Raw genomic sequence first — 25456 nt, 5'->3', positions numbered from 1 at the left:
AAAAAAAAAAAAAAAAAAAAAAAAAAAAAAATGAAATCTTGATTCTTTTTTCTTACCCATAAATCCTTCTGATCAGTTTCACTCTCCTACTAAACACCTTCCTTGGAGGATTCTAATCAGGACATAGACTGAAACCCAAGCCCTTCAATTCTTTAAGGAAACACGTAGACAGTGCTCCTGTGTGTCATGTACTACTCTGAGCACGTCACAGTATTCACTCACTTCCTCTGGGAACTCTTTGGGCTGGCATTCCCGACTTGCCTTCCGCCTTTTCTTCCAGCCTTTCCCACTCTCCAGCAGGCCTGGAACTCGGCCTCCCCACCCTACTCAGGTGTCTGTAACAGACTCAAAGGCACCTCTCGTCCTGTGTTCGTTGCTCTCTGAGACACAGTCCCCACCTCTGCCCCCATCACGTCCCCAAAACCCACTTGTCAAAGGCCAAGGCTAACTCAAATCCTACCTCCCCAAAGCCTCTGGTCAGAGCTATTCCCTGTGGTACAGGAGGGACAGGCCACTTCTGAAGGACACAGTCTCCTGTAGGAACTAAACCGACTGGCACTGGCACCACCCTTCACTACGTTCCTCCCCCCAGACCGCGAGGCTCAGTGCTGTCCTGCATCACACGCTGTTCAACATGTCAATGCCATGAAATACATTCATTTCATCTATAAAATAAAGACAGCCTCTAGTTAAAGAGCAGTTTTCAGCACTTACTATGCACAGAACACCACAGAGTGCTCCACGTCATTTGACTATTACCAAAATTGTGTACAAATGACCACATTATAAAATAATTACCATTTACTGAACATTTCCTATGTGCCAAGTACTGTGATAAACACTCCACAAACCTTAGAAGTTAGCATATTCCCTTCTAAAATTATCTCTTAAAAGAAAGACTCGCCTTATATTCAAGTCATTATAATGTCTCATACTATGGAGGATTCTCCATTTTTTGAAGAACAATCTGCTGTTTGAGGAAGATACATTAGCCTAAACTAATCAATCATGCTAGTTTTATATGTTTACAGAAATCATCTGATAGAAAAAATTTTCCAGTGGCATCAGAGATGGATTCCAAAAGCTCTGCAGACTCCAGTCAAGGTGGCAGAACAGACGGTCCCCAGCGTCACCCTCTCCCACAAATCAACCAATTTACAACTATAAAAGAGCAACGACAGCCAAGCTGGGGCTGCTAGAACTCAGGGGAAGAGGAGGAGAGACCTAAGGAGTGAATGAAGGTGGGAGAAGCCACGATGAAAGAAAAAACCGCTCCAACCATTTCGAATCCTGGCCGCTTCCAGGCTGGAGCTGGTGAGTGCACGGGGCAGGAGGCGGCAACAGCCGCAGCTGTGCTCTGCAGATGGAGTTGCTTAGAGGCAGCAGGGGACAAGAGGGCCTCGGGCCCCCCTGGCCAGCAAGACCACTAACAGGGTCCCTGTGGACCCACACAGGAGGGAGGGGCCACAGACAACTGAGAAAAGGAGCCACCCAAAGGCTGCTGAGTCATCACAAGGGACTGGTGAACAGCCCATCCCATGGGAAGTGTTTGGAGCACGGGCAGTAGGGGAGACGGGCCCGCCGGGGGAACACTGGGGCACAGCATGGACAGCTGATCTGCCCCCCAATCAGCATAGGCCCACTCTGTGTAGACTGGTCAGGAATATAGAACTGTAGGGGGTGCAACTTGCTGAAAAGACTCAGGTCCAGACGAGTTTCCACACAACCCAGGTGTATCAGACTTCACAAAACCTGGAAGTGCTTACAAGGTCAACGATTAAAACCTGAGCTGCACAAAAAGCCTTCCCCAGGGAATCAGCAGCAAAGCAGCAATTTAGCTCAACCACAGGGCTCAAGTGCTGGTCCCCACAGGAAGTTCCCCCATTTTAGAAGTAAGCAAAGGATGACAAACTAGTTCCAGTGCAGAATTTAAGTGGTGGAAACAGCAAATAATACAACACAGAACTGAAAGAAAAAACAAAAAATCCACAGATCATAGACAAAGTTCTGATATTAACCAGTAAAGGTCTAACACCACCAAAGAACACCTATAAAACCTAAAAGGACCGGAAGAGCCCCAGGCTCCCAAGCCAGGGTGGGGGGCGCTGAGGGCTTCAGCCACGCCCCCCCAAAGTCCACATCCAGCCCAGCCATGACCGAGCTGCCACCAGAAGCCCCCTGGGCTCCCCTGCCAGAATGAGGGGGGTGCCAGGGGCCTTGACCACACCCTTCCCTCCTTCCTCCTCCTCTCACCCTATCCCGCTCCCCTTTCCCCTCTCCTCCTCTCTCCCAACTGCTCCACGTGTTAGAATGTAAAAAAAAAATAACAATAATAAATAAATATTTTTTTTTAAAAAAAGCTCTGAATAGCAAACATCTCCAAGGAGGCAAAGATAATGTGTTCTGGAAAACTGTCTGGAGAGACTCAAAAAGTGACTCTAAATAAATAAATAAATAAATAACAAAAACAACAACAACAAAAGTGACCCTAGTGAGGACAAACACGCTGGGGTCAGAGACACCAATCCAGAATTTGAGCCAAAGTGTTTTGTGAAATGTGAAAGAAGAAATATTACAGTAATATATTCCATGTTCATATTTCAGATCACATTATATAACTAAGCTAGGCATATATGTATATATAATATGCCATTTCTGGCACTTAAATATTACATACCAAATTGACCCCAAAAAGGGATTTTTTTTTTTTAAATCTTCTCCTTGGAAAAATTGAGTCTGGCCTTTCGTGAGGGTCACCTTGGGTATGAGCATAGGTGAAAACCCTCACAACCACCCAGGGTTGTAGATTTCCTCTTCAACTTATAGACGAAGGAATGGGACTTAGAAGTTAAGAAACTTGCCAAAGGCAGAGAGCCACTAAGTGCCAAGCATCAGGACTGACCCCACACCCACCCCACTCTGGGTCTGTTCTCAACCACAGCCACCTCGGTGGGAGGCACCCCCTTGTCTTTGCCACCGGAAGGAGCAACAAAATCCAAACTGTATTTCCTCCTCTGGCAGCTCAGAGTCAGAAGCACGCACTTTCCTTAAGAATCAAGCCCATGTGGAGAAGCTCCTGTGCCGAGACCAGGCCTGGATAGTTGTGTGCTCTTGAGAAGCAAGTCCTCTTACAGCACCCACAACTTCAGCAGGGGCTGAAACAGCGACACTTGAAAGCTCACCGAAGAAACCCTCTCATGCCTTTTAAGAACCTTCAATTTCATGCAACCTTCACACCATATCAAGAGATATAGATGAGCATACTAGAAAGAGATAAGGGGTTGAAAAATGGTCCTCACCTTATGTTCTATTTTGACATAAAACTAGAGAAATTCAGCAGCCCGAGAGACTATCTCTATCTCCTGTATTTGACCTGAATCTCAGAGCAGCAGCTGACCATAAAACACATACCGCCTTTTGGGTTTGTTCCCAAATTCTCAGCTAGAAAATCAACATCATAATGGCATGAAATGTGTCAATCCCAGAACACAAAATATCAAGGATGGGTATTGGGAATAATGACTCTTTTAGTTTTAGGGTAGTTGACTTAAACATTATAGCAATAAGTGTAAACTTTCAAAGACAATGTTATACCTTGGGGTTCTTCCCCGGGATAGGGACTGTCTGTGGCACAGAGCTCCAGCAGGCACGGATGCCTGGGGAGAGCCCCCAGCTGCACTCACAGCCCCTGTGGACCAACCATTTCATCTCTTGAGGCTTATTCAGCTGCGGAAATAGTACCTGTGGGGATTTCTCTTTTTTTAAGTGAAGTTGTTGAAAGGGCTAAATGTAAATGAAAGGTCTTTTTTTAGGTGATTTCTTTAAGCTTTTACTCAATTATATATGAGAACAAGAATATAAGCTCTCATTTAATAAGATGGTAAAACAAAATAAAATAGTATTAGCAGTCCAGAAAGTCTATTTTTGCTCAAAATTGTAACACCTCTAAAACATAGCATGGTCACAGTGGTTTGATGAGAACTGTATTGGGGATGTTTCAAGGAACATGTTCCCTATCACATAAAACAACTCTGACTTTTAAGATACAAAATGTCCACACCTTCCAGTGCCTTTTTCTTGCCCTGATCTTCCAGAGAAGCTGGAAGACACTGCAGACTTGAGAGTCGACGTCCTCCACTCACCTGAATGTGCAGGGCGCCCTCTACTGCTTCCTCAATGTTGGAACAGCCGCTGATGAGTGACAGCTGCTCTTCCACACTCAGAGAGCCTTTCAGAGAACCTGACTGCTCCAGCAACTTCATCTCCTTCCTGGAAAGTAGAGAGTGATCACCGTGAGTATGCAAACACAAATCTGAAGACAAAGCTCAGTGTCACTCATCATCAGGGAAATGCAAATCTAAACCACCTCACACTCATCAGGATGGCAACTATCAAAAAAATAGCGAATAGCGAGTCTTGGCAAGGATGTGGAGAAAATGGAACTGCTGTGCACTGCTGGCGAGATGATAAAACGGTGCAATTGCTATGAAAAACAGTATTTTAAACAATTAAAAACAGAATTACAACATGATCCAGCAATTTTACTTCTGCATACTCAAAACAAGTGAAAGCAGTCTCAAAAAGATGTTTGTCCACCCATGTGCACAGCAGCTCTATTCACAATAACCAAGAGGTGGAAGCAACCAAGCGTCCATTAACCGATGAACAGAAAACAAAACGTTGTGTGTACACTCAATGGACTATTACACAACCTTAGAGGAAGAAAATCCTGTCACATGCTAACACATGATAAGTGAAATAAGCCAGACACAACAAATACTGTCTGATTCTACTCAGAAACTAGAATGCTGGTTGCCAGGGGCTGTGGAGCACAGGGAATGGGAAGCTGGTGTTTAATGAGGACAGAGGTTCACTTTGGGAAGATGAAAAAGTTCCAGAGATGGGTGGTGGTGATGGCTGCAAAACAACGTGAATCTGCTTAATGCCACCAAACTGTACAGTGAAAAATGGTTAAGATAATAATATTTTGTTATACATACTTTACCACAACTAACACATTTTTTAATTCACACTTTAAAAAATAAAGAATGAAAGAAGGACTGTGGAAGTGGGGAGGGGACTGAAAAGCAGTGGATCTCCACCTCCTCCTGGGCTGCTGCCCTGGGGTGCAGGGCTGAGAGAGGACGTGTGATGATCAGGGCTGGCTTCCTGCTGCCTCCACGGTGCAGTCACCCAGCCCCCTCCGCAGAGCCCATGCTGGATTTTGTGCACTGCTGTCACCGTCTTAAAATTCTTGATAAATTTTGAACAAGGGGCTCCCCATTTTCATTTGCACTGGGCCTTACAAATTATGTAGCCAGCGATGCTACATTTCAAGGTTGCCCAAGGAACAACATCCATGCTTTCCAAAGAACTCTGGGGACTTTTTGCCATTGAGTCAAATAATTTTTAGGTCATTTCACAGCATGGTTTTTCTCTTTCAGCTATCAATGCCCTTCAGTGAAGAGCTGCCAGGACCACAGCTGCAGCAGGGCAAGCCTGGCGTAGCAGCAGGGAGAGCACAGGGCCCAGCGTCACAGCAGGGAGAGCATGGGGCCCGTTGTCACAGCGGGGACAGCATGGGGACTGACACAGACCAGGGAGAGGCTGCAGAAAGCGCTGACCCCAGGACTTGGGGCTCTGAGGAAGTGGGGTTCCCTAGACTGGATGCTGTCAGAAAGCGAGGGCAATCTGAAAATCGGGTATCTCAATCAATCTCATCTATATGGAGGAGAGACTAGACTGAAAATGGAGACTAATGGGAAAAGAAGTAGCAGTCGCTCACCCTAGCCAAGGGACGGTGTTCAGTAGCTTTGTCTGCACCGTGCCCTTGTTTTTGCCTGTACGTAGACAGATCCGGGAAGCAGCCTTGCTTGGCCTCATTCTGAGGCTGGTGGTCTGTGAGGCTGCTTCAGTCCAAGGGGACAAGGCCACGGCCAGCCGCCAGGGCCGGCCAGATGCGAGCATCAAGGCTGCTCTTTGGTTTTGTTTGTTTCTCCTCTTTCTTAATGCTGTGCGTTTTTCTTAAAGCTGTGTATTTGGTTTTAGGTATAAAAGGAAGAAAAGAAACTTTCTTGCTGCTGTTACTAAAAAAAAACCAAAAAAACAAAAAAAACAAAGATAGGCTGAAATACAAATAGATTTCTATATTCCCTTTAACAAAAAGCAGCTTCATGGAAAAGACCATGAGTCCCCCACATATGGGACTTGGGTTTCTGCTTTTTTTAAAGGGAGGAGGAGAATGTCTGAGTTTTTCTCATATAAGTAATTTGAAGGATCTGCAACACATCGACTTAAAAAATCTACCTTAAAATAGGGTCAGAAAATGGCTATCTTATTTTGGAGGGTCACAAGGACAAACACACAGAAGTCCCTCCTCGGACTTCATCACACACAAAACCACTCACTGTTGGGTATTGGACATTTCTGACCATCTCCCCCAGTGAGGACGCATTTTAAAATTTTTATACAGAAAAGATTCCTTGAAGTAGAGGCTTATAAAGTTACTGGAAAATGTTCAAAACACAGTGTGTGTCTTCACCAGCTCATCAGGAAGTTTATATTTGCTGTACAGGGCACTATATGATGTCACACCAAGAGAGTGGGAATTTAAGATTTATAAGTTTAATAGCCAAAATCAAGAAAGAACCAGTTCACAGTTAAGTGCCAGCAAATAGATATTTGAAGCATCATTAAGGGAAGTTTACCAAAAACCACCATAAAAAAAGTCCCTGCAGGGCCGGCCCGGTGGCGCACTGGATAGTGCGCCGCTTGGGAAGCGCGGCGGCGCTCCCACCCGAGGGTTCGGATCCCACATACAGACCGGTTCCCGCTCACTGGCTGAGCGAGGTGCGGGGGCAACACCAAGGGTTGTGATCCCGTTGCCGGTCCCCGGTCCGGTACGGGGGCAACACTGAGGGTTGCGATCCGTTGCCGGACATGGAAAAAGACAAAAAGACAAAAAAAAAAAAGAAAAGTCCCTGCAAAGAGAAAAGGAACAGCACAAAGTCTGGGTTCCTGTGGTTTCACACTGGTGACGTCCTGCCAGCCTCCAGGACCCACAGTGCACCACCCACACCACCACCACGAGGACAGCCCACGGAGTCCCAGCACATTTGCTTTTCCTCTCACAGTAAGTTTTTGATCCATCTCTCAAAAACTTTTAGTTACATAACTCTGTAAATATACTAAAAACCACTGAATTGTATACTTGAAATGAGTCAATTGTATGATGTGTAAACTGTATCTCAACAGAGCTGTTGAATTAGTTTCCTGTTGCTGCTGTCACAAATTACCATAACTTCAGCGGCTGAAACAATACAAGTTTAGCATCTTATCATTCTGAGGTCAGAAATCCCCACTAGGCTAACGTCAAGGTGTGGACAGGGCTGCTCCCCTGTGGGGCTCCCAGGAGGATCTGCTGCTGCCTTTCCCAGCTGCTAGAGCTGCCTGCGTCCACCCACGGGGCACAGCCTCTTCCATCTTTAGGGTCAGCATTCTCCACCTGGGCCTCTGCTTCTGTGCTCACGTCCCCTCCTTTGACTCCCCTGCCACCCTTTTTGTCTTGTAAGGACCCCTGTGATTACACTGGACAATCTCCCCATTTGCCATCCTTAATTGAATCACATCTTTGGGGGAGCCATTATTCTGCCTACCACACCAATGAAAAACAAAAGCAAAAAAAAGACTTTGAGAACAAAGAGAATATGTAATGTGTATAGGATTCCTATAAAATTACTGTCCAGATTATGCATATATAATAAGACCTACCTAACAAGGCCTCCTCAAAGAGGTAATTAGATTATGAATGGCTTTTTGTGTTCTGCAGATATTATCCCACCACATCCTGATTGCCACCGGCTGTTGAGGAATTTGTTGTCAATCTGTCATTCCTTTAAAGTGATCTGTCTTTGCTCTCTAGCTGCTTCTAAAACTTTTCTCTTGTTCCTTCGTGTTTGATAGTTTCACTATGTTGTGTCTGGGTATAGATATACTTTTCATTTATCCTGCTTGGGACACTTCGTTCTTCTAAAATCTGAGGATTCATGTCTTTAATTGACATGAACTTGCAATCACTGTATCTTCATAAATTCCTTCTTTCCCTACTCTAAGTCTTTCAGAACCCTATTGACATGTATGTTAGGCATTCTCTCTGTCCTCCAAATTTCTTAACCACTGTTTCACATTTCTATTTCTTCACCTCTCTGAATTACACTCTAAACTATATCCTCAGATCTGACTTGCAGTTCACAATGCTCATAATGCCTGTTTCTCACGTCTTTTGTGACGTGGTTGTGAGTGGATGCTCCCTGAACTCTACCTGTGGGAATTCTACGAGTCTTCAGCGTAAGGCATATTACTCTGGAGATGACATGCCTTTTGTTTCTGTCAGGCACTTGGGGCACTACCAACCAAGGAACCAACATGAATTCTTGGCTTGGAGTTTTTCGAACCATATAGGCAATGTGAATTTGGGCTCCAAAACTTTGCAGATTGCTTTATGGTTATAAATTCCCAGAGAAACTCTTTCTCCCCTCCACTTAAGGATGCATTATTTTTGTCCTAGTTCTCCTTTTCTCCAATGACAGAGCCCTTTGGGAATCCTAGCTTCATTGGGGGTGTCCAGTTTGATTCCCCATGTTGCACAGACTGAGGTTGGCTGCTAGAACCAAAGCTCCAGCTCAGCCAGATGGGCAAATCCCCTCAGAGCAGCCATGGCTGCAGCTCTCAAGTACCTCCTGGGATGGGTGCTCCCAAATTTGGCCCCTGAGAGGTTCCCTTTCTTTCTTGCCAACACAGCCATACACTACTTTTTTTTTTCCTTTTTGTCTTTTTTCGTGACCGGTAACGGGGTCGCAACCCTCGGTGTCGGGCCCGTACCGTGACCGGCAATGGAATCGCAACCCTCGGTGTCGTGCCCGCACCGCGCTCAACCAGTGAGCAGACCGGTCTCTATATGGGATCCGAACCCTCGGCGGGAGCGACACCACGCTCCCAAGCGCCGCACTCTACCGAGTGCGCCACCGGGCCGGCCTGCCTTACACTATTTTTAAAGCCTCTAAACTATACCTTTATAAATCATACATTATATTTTTAAGTAGAAAGGGATACTTTGCCATGTTGCCAGAAACAGAACTCCAGACTGTTTCTTTAAAGTCCCGTATTCCTAGATACTGTGCATTCTTTACATTTCGTGAGAAAAGGGAAACATTCACCTTCTTCATTGCAGTAATTATGGTAAGTTATTCAATGTGCATATGACATCCACTATACAAATAAATGTATAGCACACAATTGTCAACTAATTACGTCATGGTTTTTGCTCACATGTGCAGAGAAGAAACTGACTTTTAGGGTTATCAGTGCTACCTCTTCTTTTGTTTCCCGGTTTTGCCATTTGGAAAAAAAAAAGATATATAAATAATACTCATACATGAATTCACCTGAATCTAATAAACTTAGCCTTAAAAACAACTAGCGAGGGCTGGCCGGTTAGCTCAGCTGGTTAGAGCACGACGCAGTAACAGTAAGGTCAGGGTTCAGATCCCCATACCGGCCAGCTGCCAAAAAGAAGAAAAGCGAGAGATTCTTATGAAATTCATCAAAACAAAAAGAATGTTTCTTTTCTTAATTTAGTCTCGCCATTCACTTTGGTGCCAAAGAACTCAAGGCCCCATGAGGGTGCAGACTGGCCTGAGCCCTGAAGCGCTGGAAGCGTGACAGCGACGGCTCCGGTCTTCTGGTTCTCTCTCATGAAACACAACCAGGAGGACCCGCTTCTTCCTCGGTCTTCCTATAAACACCATCGTCTCTCTCATTAACACAAAATCCTGCCTGGTGGGATTTACTTATAGGATAATTGGCACAATTTACTGGTTTAAAATCTGAAGATTCAAGGTACACAACAAACTGAGGGGAGCAGTGTGAGGGCCACCATGAGGGCCACCAGCCCCGAGCCCTGGCCTGCCGAGCGTGTACTTAACCCGCAGGCCTCCCTTCCCTTCAGGGAGCCCCAGTACACCTGCCAAACCCACAATCTCCTCTCAGGATTTCATTTCCAACAGGCTTGCCATGCCGGTCCCTCGTGAGCCAAATACCATGGCTTCTACAGACTGGCCCCAAGACAGGAAGCTGACCCGAAGGCAGACGTCTGCGGTGACCAGCGGCGGCACCAGAGCCCAGCCCACGGGGAGCCTGTGCCGAACAGCAACAGGCAGTGTCAAAGGAAGACCTACGTGGCGGACTGGTCAAGGGCAGGAGGAGCAACAGAATACCAGCCAGGACTGGAGCCACCACACTGGCAGACCTTAAAAGGGCAGGATTTCAGAAAATGACCTGCTTATGACACAACCACCCTGAGAACTGCTATGAGTTACCAGAGCCATCATCTGAGCATCTGAGGCTCTGGCATCCCCGGAGCAACGTCCCATTTCTGCGACAGAGACAGCTTCCTGTATGCCTTTCTCCCTCACACAGCCTCACAATCAATCCTCACCCAGGGAGGAAACCCGAGCACCTGTGTCCTCTGTAGCCTGAAAGGACCCAGCACCCACTTTGTTCGCAGATGAAAGGGGCCTCTTGGCAGAAGGAAATTACAACAGTATTGAACTGTACGATTTACATAAACTAGACCTACAGCAATGGCTAAGCTTAGAAACCAACAACATCGGTAAAAGTCAACCATGCTGCCCATAAATACAACCAGAATAAAAATGTTCTTACCCCTGAAGAGCTGTCTGTAGTCACCGAACAAAAAACTTGCTTCCGTTATATTAGAAATATTTGGTGTTACAGAGGAATAAGTGACAGTTTTTTCTAGTGCCCAATGAACTATGTTCTTTTCACAATGTATTTAAGAAATTAAAAAATGTAGAGAGAATAATAAACACCCCCATATTTCTACCATCCAGAGCTAGCCACCATCAATCCTGGAATATTTGTTTCTTGTCATTTTTTAAGTGAGCAAAAAATAAAGATAAAGCTCTTTCAGCCACCACTCCCAACCTCGCACAACCTTCTTTCTACTGAACTCACACAGGGTCTCTAAATGCCGAAGCCAGTGAGTAACCACCTCGTCCTTTAGAGAACAACGTCAGAGCCCAATGTGCACAAAAACACCTGCCTCAAGCCTTTGTAGGCCAGCGTGTCTTCAAGTCTTTTCATTAATCCAAAGCAAATTTTTGGCCTTTCTTCCAAAAGCACTGAATCAGATTAGATAAGTAGACTACAAGAGTCGCTTGTTCCTTAGATCCTCCAGGGATCAGCCATCTGGAGCCAGGAAGAGAAGGTCCCCTGGAGACAGAAAGAAGTAGCAGGAATAGCCACACCACAGGCTCTTGAGGTCAGACTCGGGATGGAGAATCTACAGAAGCAATTCAGCCTCAGGGCCCTTCCTCTCCTGCGCAGGATATGGTAAGAAGAGAAACACACGGGCATTAGGGAAGAAACACGGTCACACATTAACCCACCACAGGGCTGCACACTCCAGGACCCTGCTGTGTAGTATTCCAAGGGAAAACCAGATGAAAGGTCTAGAGGAGCTCTCAGACATACTCAGACAGGCTCCCTCTTGTTCTCTTCAAGTTCAACAAACCTACATGCCACAAATCAAACCCAGCCACTTGGCAGTGTTTTGTCCTGGTTAGAATAATTTCAATTTTTTGATTGAAAATTTTGGAAGAATTTCTGCCTCAAGCTTTGTAGAAGATGCACACAAGCACCTGGAAAAGTCAACAAGGATTTTCAAAAGCCACACACGCAGCAGAATATTGCAGCCCTGCCCCTAATTAATGGGTTTGTAGCCATTTGCCCCTAACAAATGGCTGCAATGTATGAGTACCACCTCTAGAGGGCAGCCTAACACTAGAACTGAGAATAGTTGCATCCTAACCAGCAAAGCTAAATTTTTATTTAAAATTGGAGAAAAAGAAATGCTAACAATTCTCACTGTAGGGTAGGATATGGGTGATTTTAACTTTTTTATATTTCTATTTTGGAATTTTTGTTAAAAATGAGTATTTATTTATCTAAAAGGATACAGACAGTGGAGAAATGGGAACCCTTGAGCACCACTGGTGGAAACGTGAAATGGTGCAGCTGCTGTGAGAAGCAGTGTGATGGCCCCTCAAACAAATGGAAATAGAATCAGCACCCGGACCAGCAACCCCACTTCGGGGTGTCTATCCAAAAGAACTGAAAGCAGGATCTCAGATATCTGCACACCCATGTTCACAGCAGCGTCATTCACAGTAGAACCAAGATGGAAGCATCTCAAAAGTCCACCAGCAGGTGCATGGACAAGAAAACACGGCACAACGCACATCACTCATCCTTTTTTTTTTTTTGTCTTTTTTCCGTGTCCGGCAACGGATCGCAACCCTCAGTGTTGCCCCCGCACCGGACCGGGGACCGGCAACGGGATTGCAAGCCTCGGCGTTGCTCCCGCGCCTCGCTCAGCCAGCGAGCGGGAACCGGGCTGTATGTGGGATCCGAACCCTCGGGCGGGAGCGCCGCCGCACTTCCCAAGCGGCGCACCATCCAGTGCGCCACCGGGCCGGCCCGCACATCACTCATCCTGAACGAGGAAGGAAGTCCTGCCATACGCCACAACATGGACGAACCTTGAGTATGTCATGCGAAGTGAAATAAGCCAGTCAAAAAAGGACAAATACTGCGTGATTTTACTTATGAGGGATCCAGAGTAGTCAAAATCATAGAGACAGAAAGTAGAATGGGGGTGCCAGGGGCTGCAGGCAGAGAGAAATGGAGACTTGTTGTCTAACTGGTACACAGTTTCAGCTTTACAAGACGATGAAGTTCTGGAGATCGGCTGCACACCAACGTACACGTACTTAACACAGCTGAACTGTACACTTAAAAATGGCAAACACAGTAAAACTCCATGCGTACTAGAATTCAGAAATAAACTGATTGTATAGAATGAGTTAGAAGATCACTTTGGCTAGTATATTCCAAGTGATTCAAGTAATAATCTAGGCCTCAGACTTTGAATTATGAATTACAATAAGGCACATATTTATGTCTGCTCCTTCCAGAAATCTAAATAACACCACACTAAAGGAATCTTTTTCAAAAAGTATAGGCACAGAAGGTCAAAGATATCAGACGACAATACGGACACAAGACGTTAATTTTTTGGAAGACAAAATAACTCAGAAGTGAGTGGTGAGGCAGGTGGCCGAACGGGTGGAGGAAGCTGAGATGTAAGTGTGGGGAAGAAAAATGCAATGAGGGCAAGTCAAAGTGCCCCCAAGACCCCTGGAAGAGGCCAGCACGTACAGGCGCCAGACCCGACAGACAGCATGAGTGACAGCGAGGAGCTGGAGTGTTACTGGCAGTGGTGCCGCCTGTAGCTAAAGCGCCCCAGCCCCTCCTCTCCCCAGGAAATTGAATGAGAACAGGCCAGACACAGCAGAGGGCAGTGGGGACACGGTGCACAAACCACTGGGTCAAGATAAAGTACACGTACTGAGAGGCGAGGACCCTCCAGACACACACACCACACACACAGACACACCCCACACACGCATCCCACATACTCACACCACACACCACACACCACACATGCTTCCCGCACACACCACACACACATGCATCCCACACACACACCACACACACATCTCACATGCATCCCACATGCACCACACACACAGAGACACACCCCACACACATCCCACATACGTGCACCACACATCACACATGCTTCCCGCACGCGCCACACACACACGCACCACATTCATCCCACACACGCACCACACACACATCCCACATGCATCCCACACGTACCACACACACATGCATCCCACACACATGCATCCCACACACATGCATCCCACACACACCACACACGCCCCCACACCACACACATGCATCCCCCCCACACCACACACACACTACATGCATCCCACATACATTTCACACACACCACACACGCACACACACCACATGCATCCCACCCACACCACACATGCAACCCAAACACACACCACATACGCACACACACTACATGCATCCCGCACACACACCACATGCACCTCACACACACGCACCACATGCATCCCACACACACACCACACACACACGCACCACATGCATCCCACACACACACACCACACACACACACGCACCACACACATGCATACCACACACATACCCCCCACACAACCTACTCACACCCCACACACACACTCTGCACATGGGCACTGCACCACACACACATAGCAAACACATAACATACACACACCACACAAACACACACACACCCTTCCAAGTCCTTTCCTTTGATTAGCAACCAGCATGTTGTACAGAGATTGGCAGATTCTTTCCAGGAGAAACTAAAGAATCAAAAGAGACACACAGATCCTGATATTTGGAGATCTCGGTGAAAAACATGGATCCCTGCCAATCTCTCTGTGGCCTGGAGTTAGCAAACCAAATTCATGCACACAAATTCCAGATAGTTTTTCAGTGTCTCTTTCTTAAATATGAATGTACAATACAGCATTACCAGTCACTGGACAGACTCTAAAGTTAAAGACAGAGGTTAACACAAAAACAAAAACACAATTTTTGTATGGAACTATGAAAAAACAATGGCAATGCAAGGAAAGAAAACTTCAAAAAACTGCAATAACCACAGAAAGATTAGAAAAGTCATCACACCCATGACTCAATACTCAATAACAGGATACCATAAGAAAAAACCTGCAGGGGCCGGCCCGGTGGCACACTGGATAAATGCGCCGCTTGGGAAGCGTGGCGGCGCTCCCGCCCGAGGGTTCGGATCCCACATACAGACCCGTTCCCGCTCACTGGCTGAGCGAGGCGCGGGGGCAGCACCGAGGGTTGCAGTCCCGTTGCCGGTCCCCGGTCCGGTACGGGGGCAACACTGAGGGTTGCGATCCGTTGCCGGACACGGAAAAAGACAAAAAGACAAAAAAAAAAGAAAAAGAAAAAACCTGCAGAGAGAGAAACTGGAAATTAAACATACGGTAGTTAAAACACAAATGTTAATAAAACGGCTGGAATATAAATTTGTGGAAAACCCTAAGAAGAAGAGCAAAAAGACAAAGATGGCCAATAGAAGAGAAGATACAAGAAAATTAAAGAAGTTTCCCAAGTGTCCTAGAAAGAAAGAAAAAAAGTGATAGGGAAGGACTTATCAAACTAACAATACAGAAATACTATCCAGAGCCAAAGGATATGTGTTTCCAGTTGGGTGTGAAATCTGAGACATGACAGGGGACTGCAGGTTTGGGCTATAAATTCCATAGTAATAATTGTCCGTATGCATTTTTTTTATTAAAAAAGCATTTTAAATATAACTGTCTAGGACTTTGGCTATTTCAGAATAGCACTAATGTACTGTCTTTAATGTTACATGGCCTCTTTGACACACTGCTGGGCATCCAGAAGGCCACACACATTGCAGGGCCGTGTGCACGCCCAGGGAAGACCCCAGAAGGCCCTGGTTCTTCAACTCCAGCTGATCTTGAGGCTCTGAGCGGCAGGAAGCGAAGGCTAGGGCTGAGCTGTAAACTGCCGCTTGGCGCACCGAAGCCATACCTCCACTCACGTACAGCCCTTCAGCAGAGGGTGGGAGACTTACGGGTTCCAGGCATTTAAAGAAATCTCTGTACAGTCCTAAGGCAGGCACTGAACTAATGAAGCAGAGCCTTCAGGGCCACGTGCTACTAAGAGCACCAACTTTACAGAATCAGTCTAGGAAAATCAAAAACCAAAAAGCAACAATAATGATAACAAGAAATGGGGGGGGGGGGATTTGTTACCACCTTATATTATCTTAAAGTCCAGTTTTCAACAAAAAAATTACAAACACTGAAAGAAAGAGGAAAGTATGGCCCACACACAGGCCCCAAAACATACGTGCTTCCTTACCCAGTCCCACCCCACCCCCGCCACCACCTGAAGTTCTGTGACAGTTGCCAGCAGGCGCCCACAGTCAAACCCTAAAGCACCTCAGCTTCCCTTCTGTCTGCTCCTAGTCCTGTTGCGTGCCCTTCCAGGTGGAGCTCACACCCGCCCCTGCTCTACTTTCACTGCTGACAGCTGCGTCTTCTCTAGGTCTCTGCAGTAGGCTCTCTCTCTTCCAATCCACCCCACATTCTCCTGCAAGATTTATCTTCCCCAAAACGGCATCATGTTGCCAGACTGCACAAAGAGCATCAGCGTTTTCCTATCACTCGGTAGCAAGCACAAGGCCTCCCCAGTATAATACGTACTCTTTAAACAAATGAATGACCATTTACAGGATAATGTGCCAGCTTCTAAGATGGTGTCTTCGTCTATCTGTGCTGCTATAAAGAAAAATACCTGAGGTTGGGTAATTTCTAAAGAACAAAAATGTATTTCTCACAGTTCTGGAGGCTGGGAAGTCCAAGGTCAAGGTGCACACAGGTTCAGTGTCTGCTGAGGGGTCTGGTCTCCACTTCTAAGGTGTTGCCCTGTCACTGTGTCCTCACATGGAGGAAGGGCAAGGGGGCTCTCCCTTCAGCCTTGTGCCTTTTTATGAGGCTCTAATCCCATCCATGATGGCACAACCCTCATGACTTAATCACCTTTCAAAGGCGACACCTCGTAATGCTGCTCACGGTAATGAAGTTTCAGCATGAATCTGGGAAGGGATGCCATCATTCAAACCACAGCAAACAAGAAGTCAAAGTTGCCTTCAACGAACTCCAGCCTACTTTCTAGTCTCACAGCCTTCCTGACGTTCTCCAAAGGAGTCCTCTCTTCCAGCAAGGCTGTTGTTCTTCTGGTCCCTCAAATATGGCATGCTTCTCCCTGGTTCCCTTGCTTACTACTGTCAACCCTTCCTTTACCTCCTCAGCCATGCAAAGATCACACAGGCATCAACACCCAATGCAAAATCCATCTCCTCCTCAAGATCTTCTCCAGCTGGCTCCCATCACACCAGCCTCCCTACACACCCTAGAAGCTGAACAAACAGTCACAGATGCCAAGAACTCAGAGCTCTAAACGTACTATCTCACTTAATTCCCCAAACCACCTTATGAGGAGGGTACTATTACATCTCCACATTGCAGGCAAGGAAACAGACTCGGTGAGTTGCCCAACTACTGAGGGTTGAGCCAGATCTGACTCCCAAGCTCACGGCCTGGACCACTAAGCCATACTGACCCCACTTGCTCTGCACCCCTCATTTCCTTTCATACTTCACTGCCTGCCTCCTGTCCGCAGTACAGCCCCACATACAATGCAAGCTCCTGGGGAGTCAAGGTCATGGCTTACGTTTCTCTTACAGACCTCAAGGTTGGTCCACCACGAACTCCTGAGGGAACTTCTGACAGGTTTTGCACTCGTCCACCCATCCCCTAAGGTCTGGGGATCTGAGGCAGCTAAAGGCAGTGGGGCAAGGGGAAGATATAGAAAACCAGGTAACAAAGCTTCAGGAAGTGAGTCTGCCTGGCCTCTGGCTGCAGAAATCCAAGAACACCAGAGGCCAGGAGCAGAGACCAGTGAGAAGAAAAGGCCGGGCCTCTCCCAGTGGTGGCTGTGTGGAGGTACCACTGTGACCATGCTGCTGCTACTCCTGGTCCCTGATCTGGCCCTAACGTGCAGATGCCCACGCCAGCTTCCCGGAGTGCCCACGGGTCACTCTCCCTGCACACGGACAGGTTAAGTGGACACTCCAAGAGACCTGGAATTAGGTCACCACAATGTGAAAAAGTAGGGACAGATGTCCAACGATGCAGACACTAAAAATCACGTTAGTTGTTTTTGAAGTGGGGAAAAAAGGGCAGAATACCAAACTTTTTATTAAAAAGAGTAGCCCCAGCCTTCTTTTGTTTGCCAGTACCATGTTTTTAAACTCTGGGATGCCCTCCATCAAAGACCCTCTGCAGTGGCCCAGGGCTCCACCCACCCGTTATTCGTAACCGCCGTCTGCCCAGCCCTTAGATGTCGGGATCTGAAAACCTCTCAGTGAGGTGGATCAACTTAAATGAACACAGAAGGAAAAACTGCCTCTGTCTACCCCTCGGGAGGGCTGTGAGTCTGACTGCCTGGACCTGCAGCCCCAGCCGCCAGCAGGTACCCGCCCTCCTCCACTGCCCACCCTCCTCACCTCTCCCCCTCCTGGCTGGCAGTGACACTCAGCATCAGGGACAGTGAATGAGGCAGAGGAGAAGGGGGCCTGCCTCAGCCTCAAGTCAGTCAATTAGTGAGGTTTACACTGGAGTAGCAAGCACTGGCCCAGTTCATCAAAGTGGCACTTGGGTTTCTTGTTTGTCACTGTCAGAAACCTCAAAGGGTAACAATAACCAGATGAGGCGGGATCCACCCCGTTTTTGAGCCCATGTCCTTGATGCCACCTACACCTTCACAGGCCTACCTTTACTGTCAACACGTGGGCGTCCGCACGCATGGAAGTGCACAGGGCCAGACAGAAGTGTGCATCCCCGAAATCTCAGCAGGACCCCCTCATACTCCTGCCACCCATGGGCAGTCAGAGTAGCCTGACTTCTCTCCAAGGTTTTAGATGTACAATTAGCATATACAGGTTGAGTATCCCTTATTTGAAATGCTTGGGACCAGTAGTGTTTCAGATTTAGGATTTTTTTTGGAGTTTGGAATATTTGCAGAATACATACTAGTCGAGCATCCCAAATCCAATCATGTTGAGCATCATGTTGGTGCTCAAAAAGTTACAGATTATGGAGCATTTAGGATTTCAAGTTTTTGGATTGGGGTACTCAACCTGTAGTTGGATTCGGATTTTTTTTTTTTTTTTCTAGATTTTGGAATATTTGCATTGTACTCACCAGTTCAGCATCCATAGTCTGAAAAATACAAAACCTGGAAAGCTCCATTGAGCATTTCCTTTGAGCATCTATTGGCACTCAAAAAGTTTCCAATTTCGGAGCATTTCAAATTTTTTATTTTTGGATTAGAGATGCTGAACCCATATGACTTTTACAAATCAAATAAAGCAAAGCTATTTCTGTTTGGGAAGAAAAATAAAAAGGAAAATGAAGCAATCGTTTGAACTGTGATGACAGCCAAGAAACAGCAAGACCTGTGAAGTCACAGATAAGTCGGGGTAAACAACAACTGAGCCCCCATGCCACTGCTGGGAACTTTGGCAATAGAACTCAGATCATGCCAGAACTTTCCAGTCCAGCAGGGTTTCGTCAACCCACCTCCCTGCACCCTACTTCTAGGTAATTAACTACTCGAAACAGGCTCTTGCCCAGGAATAGGGTATGCCTCTCCATTTATTTAGGTCTTCTTTAATGTCCCTTCAATAACACTGAAAAAATTTCTCTATGAATGGCTTCTGCATTTTTCTACTATGTATATCCAGACTGCTTACATTTGTTGGTAATGGTAGCGAATGTTTGACTGTTTTCTTTGTGTTGCCAATGGAAATACAATTAATTTTTTCCTCCCACCTGACATGTGTTTTTCCTGTCCTTGGAATTTCACCAACGAAGTCTATGCTCAAACTTCATCTTTTCCATAAGCATTCACTGTCAGTTTGGCTGGAACTGCTCAACGTCTCCTGAAATCTCATGGCATGTTAATTACTATCCACATATCAATGATCTATTTCTCCTACTGGGGGATGGTAAATATTTTAGGTTTTGTGGGCCATATGGTCTTTGTCACGACTGCCCATTGTAGACTGAAAAGCAGCCACAGATAATGCTTCGGCAAATGGCTACAGCTATGTTCCAATAAAATTTTATACATACAATGTCCTTTAGGATAGGGACTGGGACTGCTTGTTCTGCATCACTTCCGACAGAAGTGGAATTCCCCTGGTAGCAGGACAGCTGTGGAAAGACAAAACCGGAGACCTCCCAGCCCTGGACTCAGAAGGGTCCCTAACCCCAGGAACCTAACCAAGCCTCAGTATATCAGTTTCCCAGCATCCGCGTCGCAATCCTGGGCATTAGCAATTTTGGCTGGGCTGTCTGGGCTCACTCATATGGCTGCAGCCAGTGGCGGGCTGGCTGGGTGCCACTGGTCCAGGATGGCCTCACTCACCAGCCTAGCAGATGGCACTGGTGTTGGTCATTGCTGGCTGCAGCCAGGCCACATGTCTCCGGCTGCCTAGATGGAGCTGACGGACAGGATGGAGGAGAAGAAGGGCTCCAGCAGCAAGCAAGAGCACTTTCTGGGCTTCTGCTGTGTCATGTCTTCTGATGTCCCATTGAATCATGCAACGAAAGGGGGGATGGAAACCACAGTGTCGTGTGGCAATGGGGAGTGCACACAGAGACGGGGTGTGTGTGGCCACTATGGGACGTGCACTGCACCCAGCTGTTCTAGCCAAGAGTACATGGGAAAGCCACGAGTGAGCTCCAAACCAGAACAGATCCATCAGAGGAATCCAGATCTAAACAGAGTTCAAGATGTTTCAGCATGGACAGAGACCTGGGTAGCAAGTCAGAGACACGTCCAGAGGCCCAATTACTGGACATGTCTGAGTTCAGGGACGAGAAGCTCAGTGATGAAGGAGACGGAGGACAGGGCAGCTACCTAGTGTCAGAGATCACCTCTGGTGGCTCATTAACTGCTTGTCTGGTCAGAAAGCTGATTCACCTCGGTTGGGTCTGAGTTCTGGGATGGCTACCCACAGACGTGGAGGGGCGGCAGTGGAGAAACAGAGGAAGAGTACGAGGTACCAAAAGACACAGTCAGGCTGGGACGCAAGCCAGACAGGGCAGCTTACCCTGTCCCTGAAGTGGGGGTGGTCCCTGAGATGCCAACACAGCCTCCCCCAGGGTGTCCGGTCCCTTGAAGGCTAGAATGGCCCACCTGTATGTGGAAATGAGACTAGCTCCAAATCATAAGAAGTAAAACAGTCCTGACCTACAGGTCCGTATTACAGCTTTGTCCACTTGATTTTTGGTTTTCTTCTTAAAACTCTACATTCATCTTCTGAAATTCTTACTTGAGACCTAGTATGTGCCAATCACTGGGCACACCACGAGAACAAAGACAAAGCAGTGAAGCATCTGCTAATAAGGTTTTCCAAGGCCAAGCCTCTCTTTCCACTACAGGATGTAAACATGCTCAGTTAAGTGTCTCACTGTGTCACCCTGTTAGAAAAACATTAGTCTTGAAGGACAGTTTTATTTTTTTAATTCAGTAAAACCCACTGGCATGGTATAAGTTGTGAGAATAATTTTTTTAATCTTCTAATGTCTTAATGGGGGGGGGGGCAGCTGGCTGGTAAGGGGATCCGAGCCCTTGACCTTGGTGTTATCAGCCTCATGCTCTAACCAAGTGAGATAACCAGCCAGCCCCCAATGCCTTAATATTTTAAAAAATCAACTTCACTCCATTTAAGTTCATTTTAAGTTCAGAATCAAAAGATACCATTTCTACTACTTGAAAAGATTAGTGTTTAATTAGGTCCAACATACTTAGAATTTTCTAGAAGTAGTGAAATTTCAACCACATGTTTTCTACTGTAAAATATTAAGTAGAACCAGAATGTGGGGTGAACCAAACTGCAAAGGTGGGGCAGATGGGAAAAATATAGCCAGAAGAATTACCTTGTGAGACAAAAAAGGGTTCCTACGACTCAGTTTAAACAATTATTAAACTTATTTCTGCCGTCCACATGGCTAGCACAGGATCCCATGACACTGAACAGTGAGGGACACTGGGAGTGTCAGGTGCAGTCCCTGTCTTCATGGAGCCCACAAAACAGAGTGTCATAAAAGATGCCCGTTTTGACCTATTATCATTTAATTCAACCCAATCAGGAAGATACGTCATTTATACTCTTGGCAAAAGGATAAAGTTGGTTCCCCTTACTTTCCTTTTGCCCAATATGTGGTCACGAACATTTTAACCTTGGGTTACTGAACATCTGAGGACCACGCACAACACAGACGCTCTTAGACTTACGATGGGGTCACATCCTGATGAACCCATCATAAGTCGAAATGCATATGAACACCTAACGTACTGAACATCACAGCAGAGCCCAGCCTACCTCAGACGTGCTCAGAACACTCACGTTAGCCCACAGTTGTGCAAAGAAAGCCACCTAACACAAAGCCTGTTCTATAATAAGGAGCTGAATATCTCATGTAACGTACTGAACGAACACTGTCATGAAAGTGAAAAGCAGAGTGGTTGTGTGGTGCTCCAAGTACGGTTTCTACTGAGTGTGTGTCGCTTTCACGCCATTGCAAAGGTGAAGAATCATTAAGTTAAGCCACGGTAAACTGAGGACCGTCTGTATAGAATGTTGCTGTTGACGTGAGCTCAGTCACTGTTCACTTGGTAATTGACACATTTGCTTACGGAAAGCAGCAGCAGTATGAGGGCACTTCAAACAGTTCAAAGAAAGATTTGTATTTCTTTTAATTCTATTTTTCCACAACTTTTGAAGTAACCTCATAATTTTTTCCTGGTTTCAAAAATTTTGAAACTCAGAATTCATCACGCTAACCACAATATTTACAGAAATGTTTGGTCTCAATCCTCTTAACTTGTACTCTCTACACAGGAAAGGCACATTTGAAGATCTTGTGATTTAAGAAAAGGAAGTAGGTAGCTTCACTTACATGTCCCTCAGGACTAAGAATTCAGTACTGTCTGTGGGGGGCGACAGGACACCACTGCAGCTGAGTTTCCTGAAGTGCTTTGCTAGCAATAATGGAAGAGGAGAGAGGCAGCTGATCACAAGATACCCTGAAATCACCACTTCCTGCCGAAGGGGTATAACCAGTTCTGCACAGTTAAGTGAATTGAGCTTGAATGTATGTGAGTTATAAAAATAAAGTCACTGCTATTGGGGAAAGATTTGTATGAATTCTTTTGAAACCTTCGATACATAAGAATTCAGTATATTTGCTTCTTCTAGGCTGCTAACAGTAAAAAATTATTTTGGTTTTTCAGTTCAAAAATCTTACAAAGTGATACCTAAAAGTTCAATCTAATTAGGTACCAATAATATTAAGAAACATAGCTCTTAAGCAAAATAGGAGGATAATAGGAAAGCCTTTAACCTGGTTTTAAAAAAAGAAAAGAAACTTACCCACAACCCCACATGTACTCTCTGATGCCTGAGAGAACTTTAAAAGTGGCCAAACCTTTAATGATACACGTAAAAAATAAGGCCTAAAATACAAATACCTCAAGAAATAAAACAAAGGACTTTTCAATTAGGAACCGTGAGGTTTTCCTTTAGTTACAAGTGAGTTGGAATTGGCTTCACGAAATAAAAGATAAAATGGTAACAGAACTGGAAAGTCGAAAGCAGGGTTAAGGATCCCTAGCCCACACGCAAAATCTGGTCCCACAGCCTGTTTTTACGTGGCCTGTGAGATAAGGATGGTTTGTACACTTTTCAATGGCTGAAAAAAATCAAAAGAATAATATTTTGTGAGACGTGAAAACTACAAGAACACGAAAGTTCATTGTTGATCATAAAGTAAAGTTTTACTGGAATATAGCCACGCCCATCTGCTTCCAGATTGACATGACTGCTTTCAGTCCACAACGAGAAACTGAGACAGACCACACGACCTGCAAAGCCTGACATATTTACTATCTGGCCTTCACAGAAAAAGTGTGCCAACTGCTGGCCTAGAGCCAAAGTAGGCTGCCATGACTTAGACAGTCAGGGTCTCCTCTGCCTTGGGCCCAACACCAGGCAAGACAGTGAGCTACTGCCTCTCAGCTCCAAACCCACAGATCTTAAATACTATCACCAGAAACCACAGAAAAGTCCAGGCCTGCAGAAAAGTAAGGATCAGCACGCACGGATACAAGGCACAGCATTTTCATCAGCCACCATTTCAAAGCGGGGTTTTGCTATGCTCTTACTTACACAAACTATTTAATATGGGAATAAAGGAGGAATTTAACCAGGTAGATATAATTTTACTTATTTAGGAATACCATAAATTCCTTAAAGTCTTATTCCCCTAAATAGCTTTTTGCAATTTTATTACCCCTCATGGGTTTTTAATGATCCATAAATTACTTCCCATTGTTCTCTATTAAACCTCCATTAAAACAAATGTTAAGCTGTTTGTATTACTACATTCCCTACCCTGGCTTTCTTTTCTTTTCTTTTCTTTTCTTTTTTTTTGGGTGGCTGGCCTGTACTGGGATCCAGACACTGGAGCTTGGTGTTTTAATACCACGCTCTGACCGACTGAGTTAGCTGGCCAGCCCATGTTCCGTATCTTGATGCCTTTTAAAATCACTCTGACAAAATCTAAGGAAATGCTTCGCCTCACAGCTTCTTATTTATATTAGTCAGTACTCTCTCAGGTATATTTTCTCCCTTGTTACCATGGCAGACAGAACACTTGGCTTTGAGCTGTTTTTATTGAGGGTTAAAATTTATTTAAGGACTATCTGAAGGCTTCTGATTTCAGTACTATGGTCGACCAGAATTGCTGAAGGGCCTCTCTTTACAAAATCACTGGATCCTGCACAAGAATAATTTTTATGCATTAGGGAATCACAGTGAGTACAGCAAGTAAGAAAAAAACTTTGATTAAAAGAATTTTTAACTAACAAAAGATAAGAGAACTCAAAGAAGACATGTAGAAGGCAAATAAACATATGAAAAGATGGTCATCATATGTCATCGGGGAAATGCAAATTAAAACAAGACATCATTATATACTTCTTAGAATGATTAAGACCCAGAACAGTGACAACTCCAAATGCTGGTGAGGACGTGGAGCAACAGGAACTCTCATTCATTGCTGGTAGAAACACAACATGGACAGCCACGTTTGGAAGACAGCTTGGCGGTTTCTTATAAAACTAAACCTGCTTTTACCATAAGATCTAGCAACCGTGTTCCATATTTACCCAAAGGAGTTGAAAACCTATGTCCACGCAAAAACCTGCACAGGAACCCTTATAGCAGCTTTACTCATAATTGCCAAATCTGGGAAGCAACCAAAATGTCCCTCACTAGGTGAATAAACAAACTGCAGTATACCCCATACAATGCAATATTATCCAGCACTAAAAAGAAATGAGCTATCAAGCCATGAAAAGATGTGGAGGAAACTTAAATGCGTATTACTAAGTGAAAGAAGCCAATCTGAAAAGGCTACGTACTATATGATTCTAACTATATGACATTATGGAAAAGGCAAAACTACGGAGACAGTAAAAAGATCAGTGGTTGCCAGGGATTAGGAGGAAGGCAGGGGTGAGCAGACAGAGCACAGAGGATATTTAGGGCAGTGGAACTATTCTGTATGATACTATAACAATGGATACGTGTCATCATACGTTGGTCCAAACCCATAAAATGTGCACACCATCAGCAAACCCTAACGTCAACTATGCATTGGGGGATAATGATGTGTCAAGGTCGGTTCGTTAATTGTAACAAATGAAACCTCTGGTGGGGAATGTTGAAGGGGGGAGGCTGTGTGTATTAGTCTGTTTTGTG

At 45.6% G+C, this 25456-nt stretch overlaps 1 protein-coding gene across 2 annotated transcripts in view; it reads right to left on the bottom strand.

The window, feature by feature from the left end:
- Positions 1-25456, bottom strand: part of CRYL1 (crystallin, lambda 1) — a 134123-nt gene that overhangs the window by 105652 nt on the left and 3015 nt on the right. For both annotated transcript variants that reach the window (XM_008580737.1, XM_008580738.1), the window contains exon 2: positions 4143-4269. In XM_008580737.1, coding sequence (XP_008578959.1) covers positions 4143-4269 — 127 coding nt within the window. The remainder of the gene's footprint in view (positions 1-4142; positions 4270-25456) is intronic.

The sequence above is a fragment of the Galeopterus variegatus genome, unplaced genomic scaffold (assembly GCF_000696425.1).
Source record: "Galeopterus variegatus unplaced genomic scaffold, G_variegatus-3.0.2 Scaffold2150, whole genome shotgun sequence".
NCBI lineage: Eukaryota > Metazoa > Chordata > Mammalia > Dermoptera > Cynocephalidae > Galeopterus > Galeopterus variegatus.
This window is presented reverse-complemented; position numbering and strand designations above follow the sequence as displayed.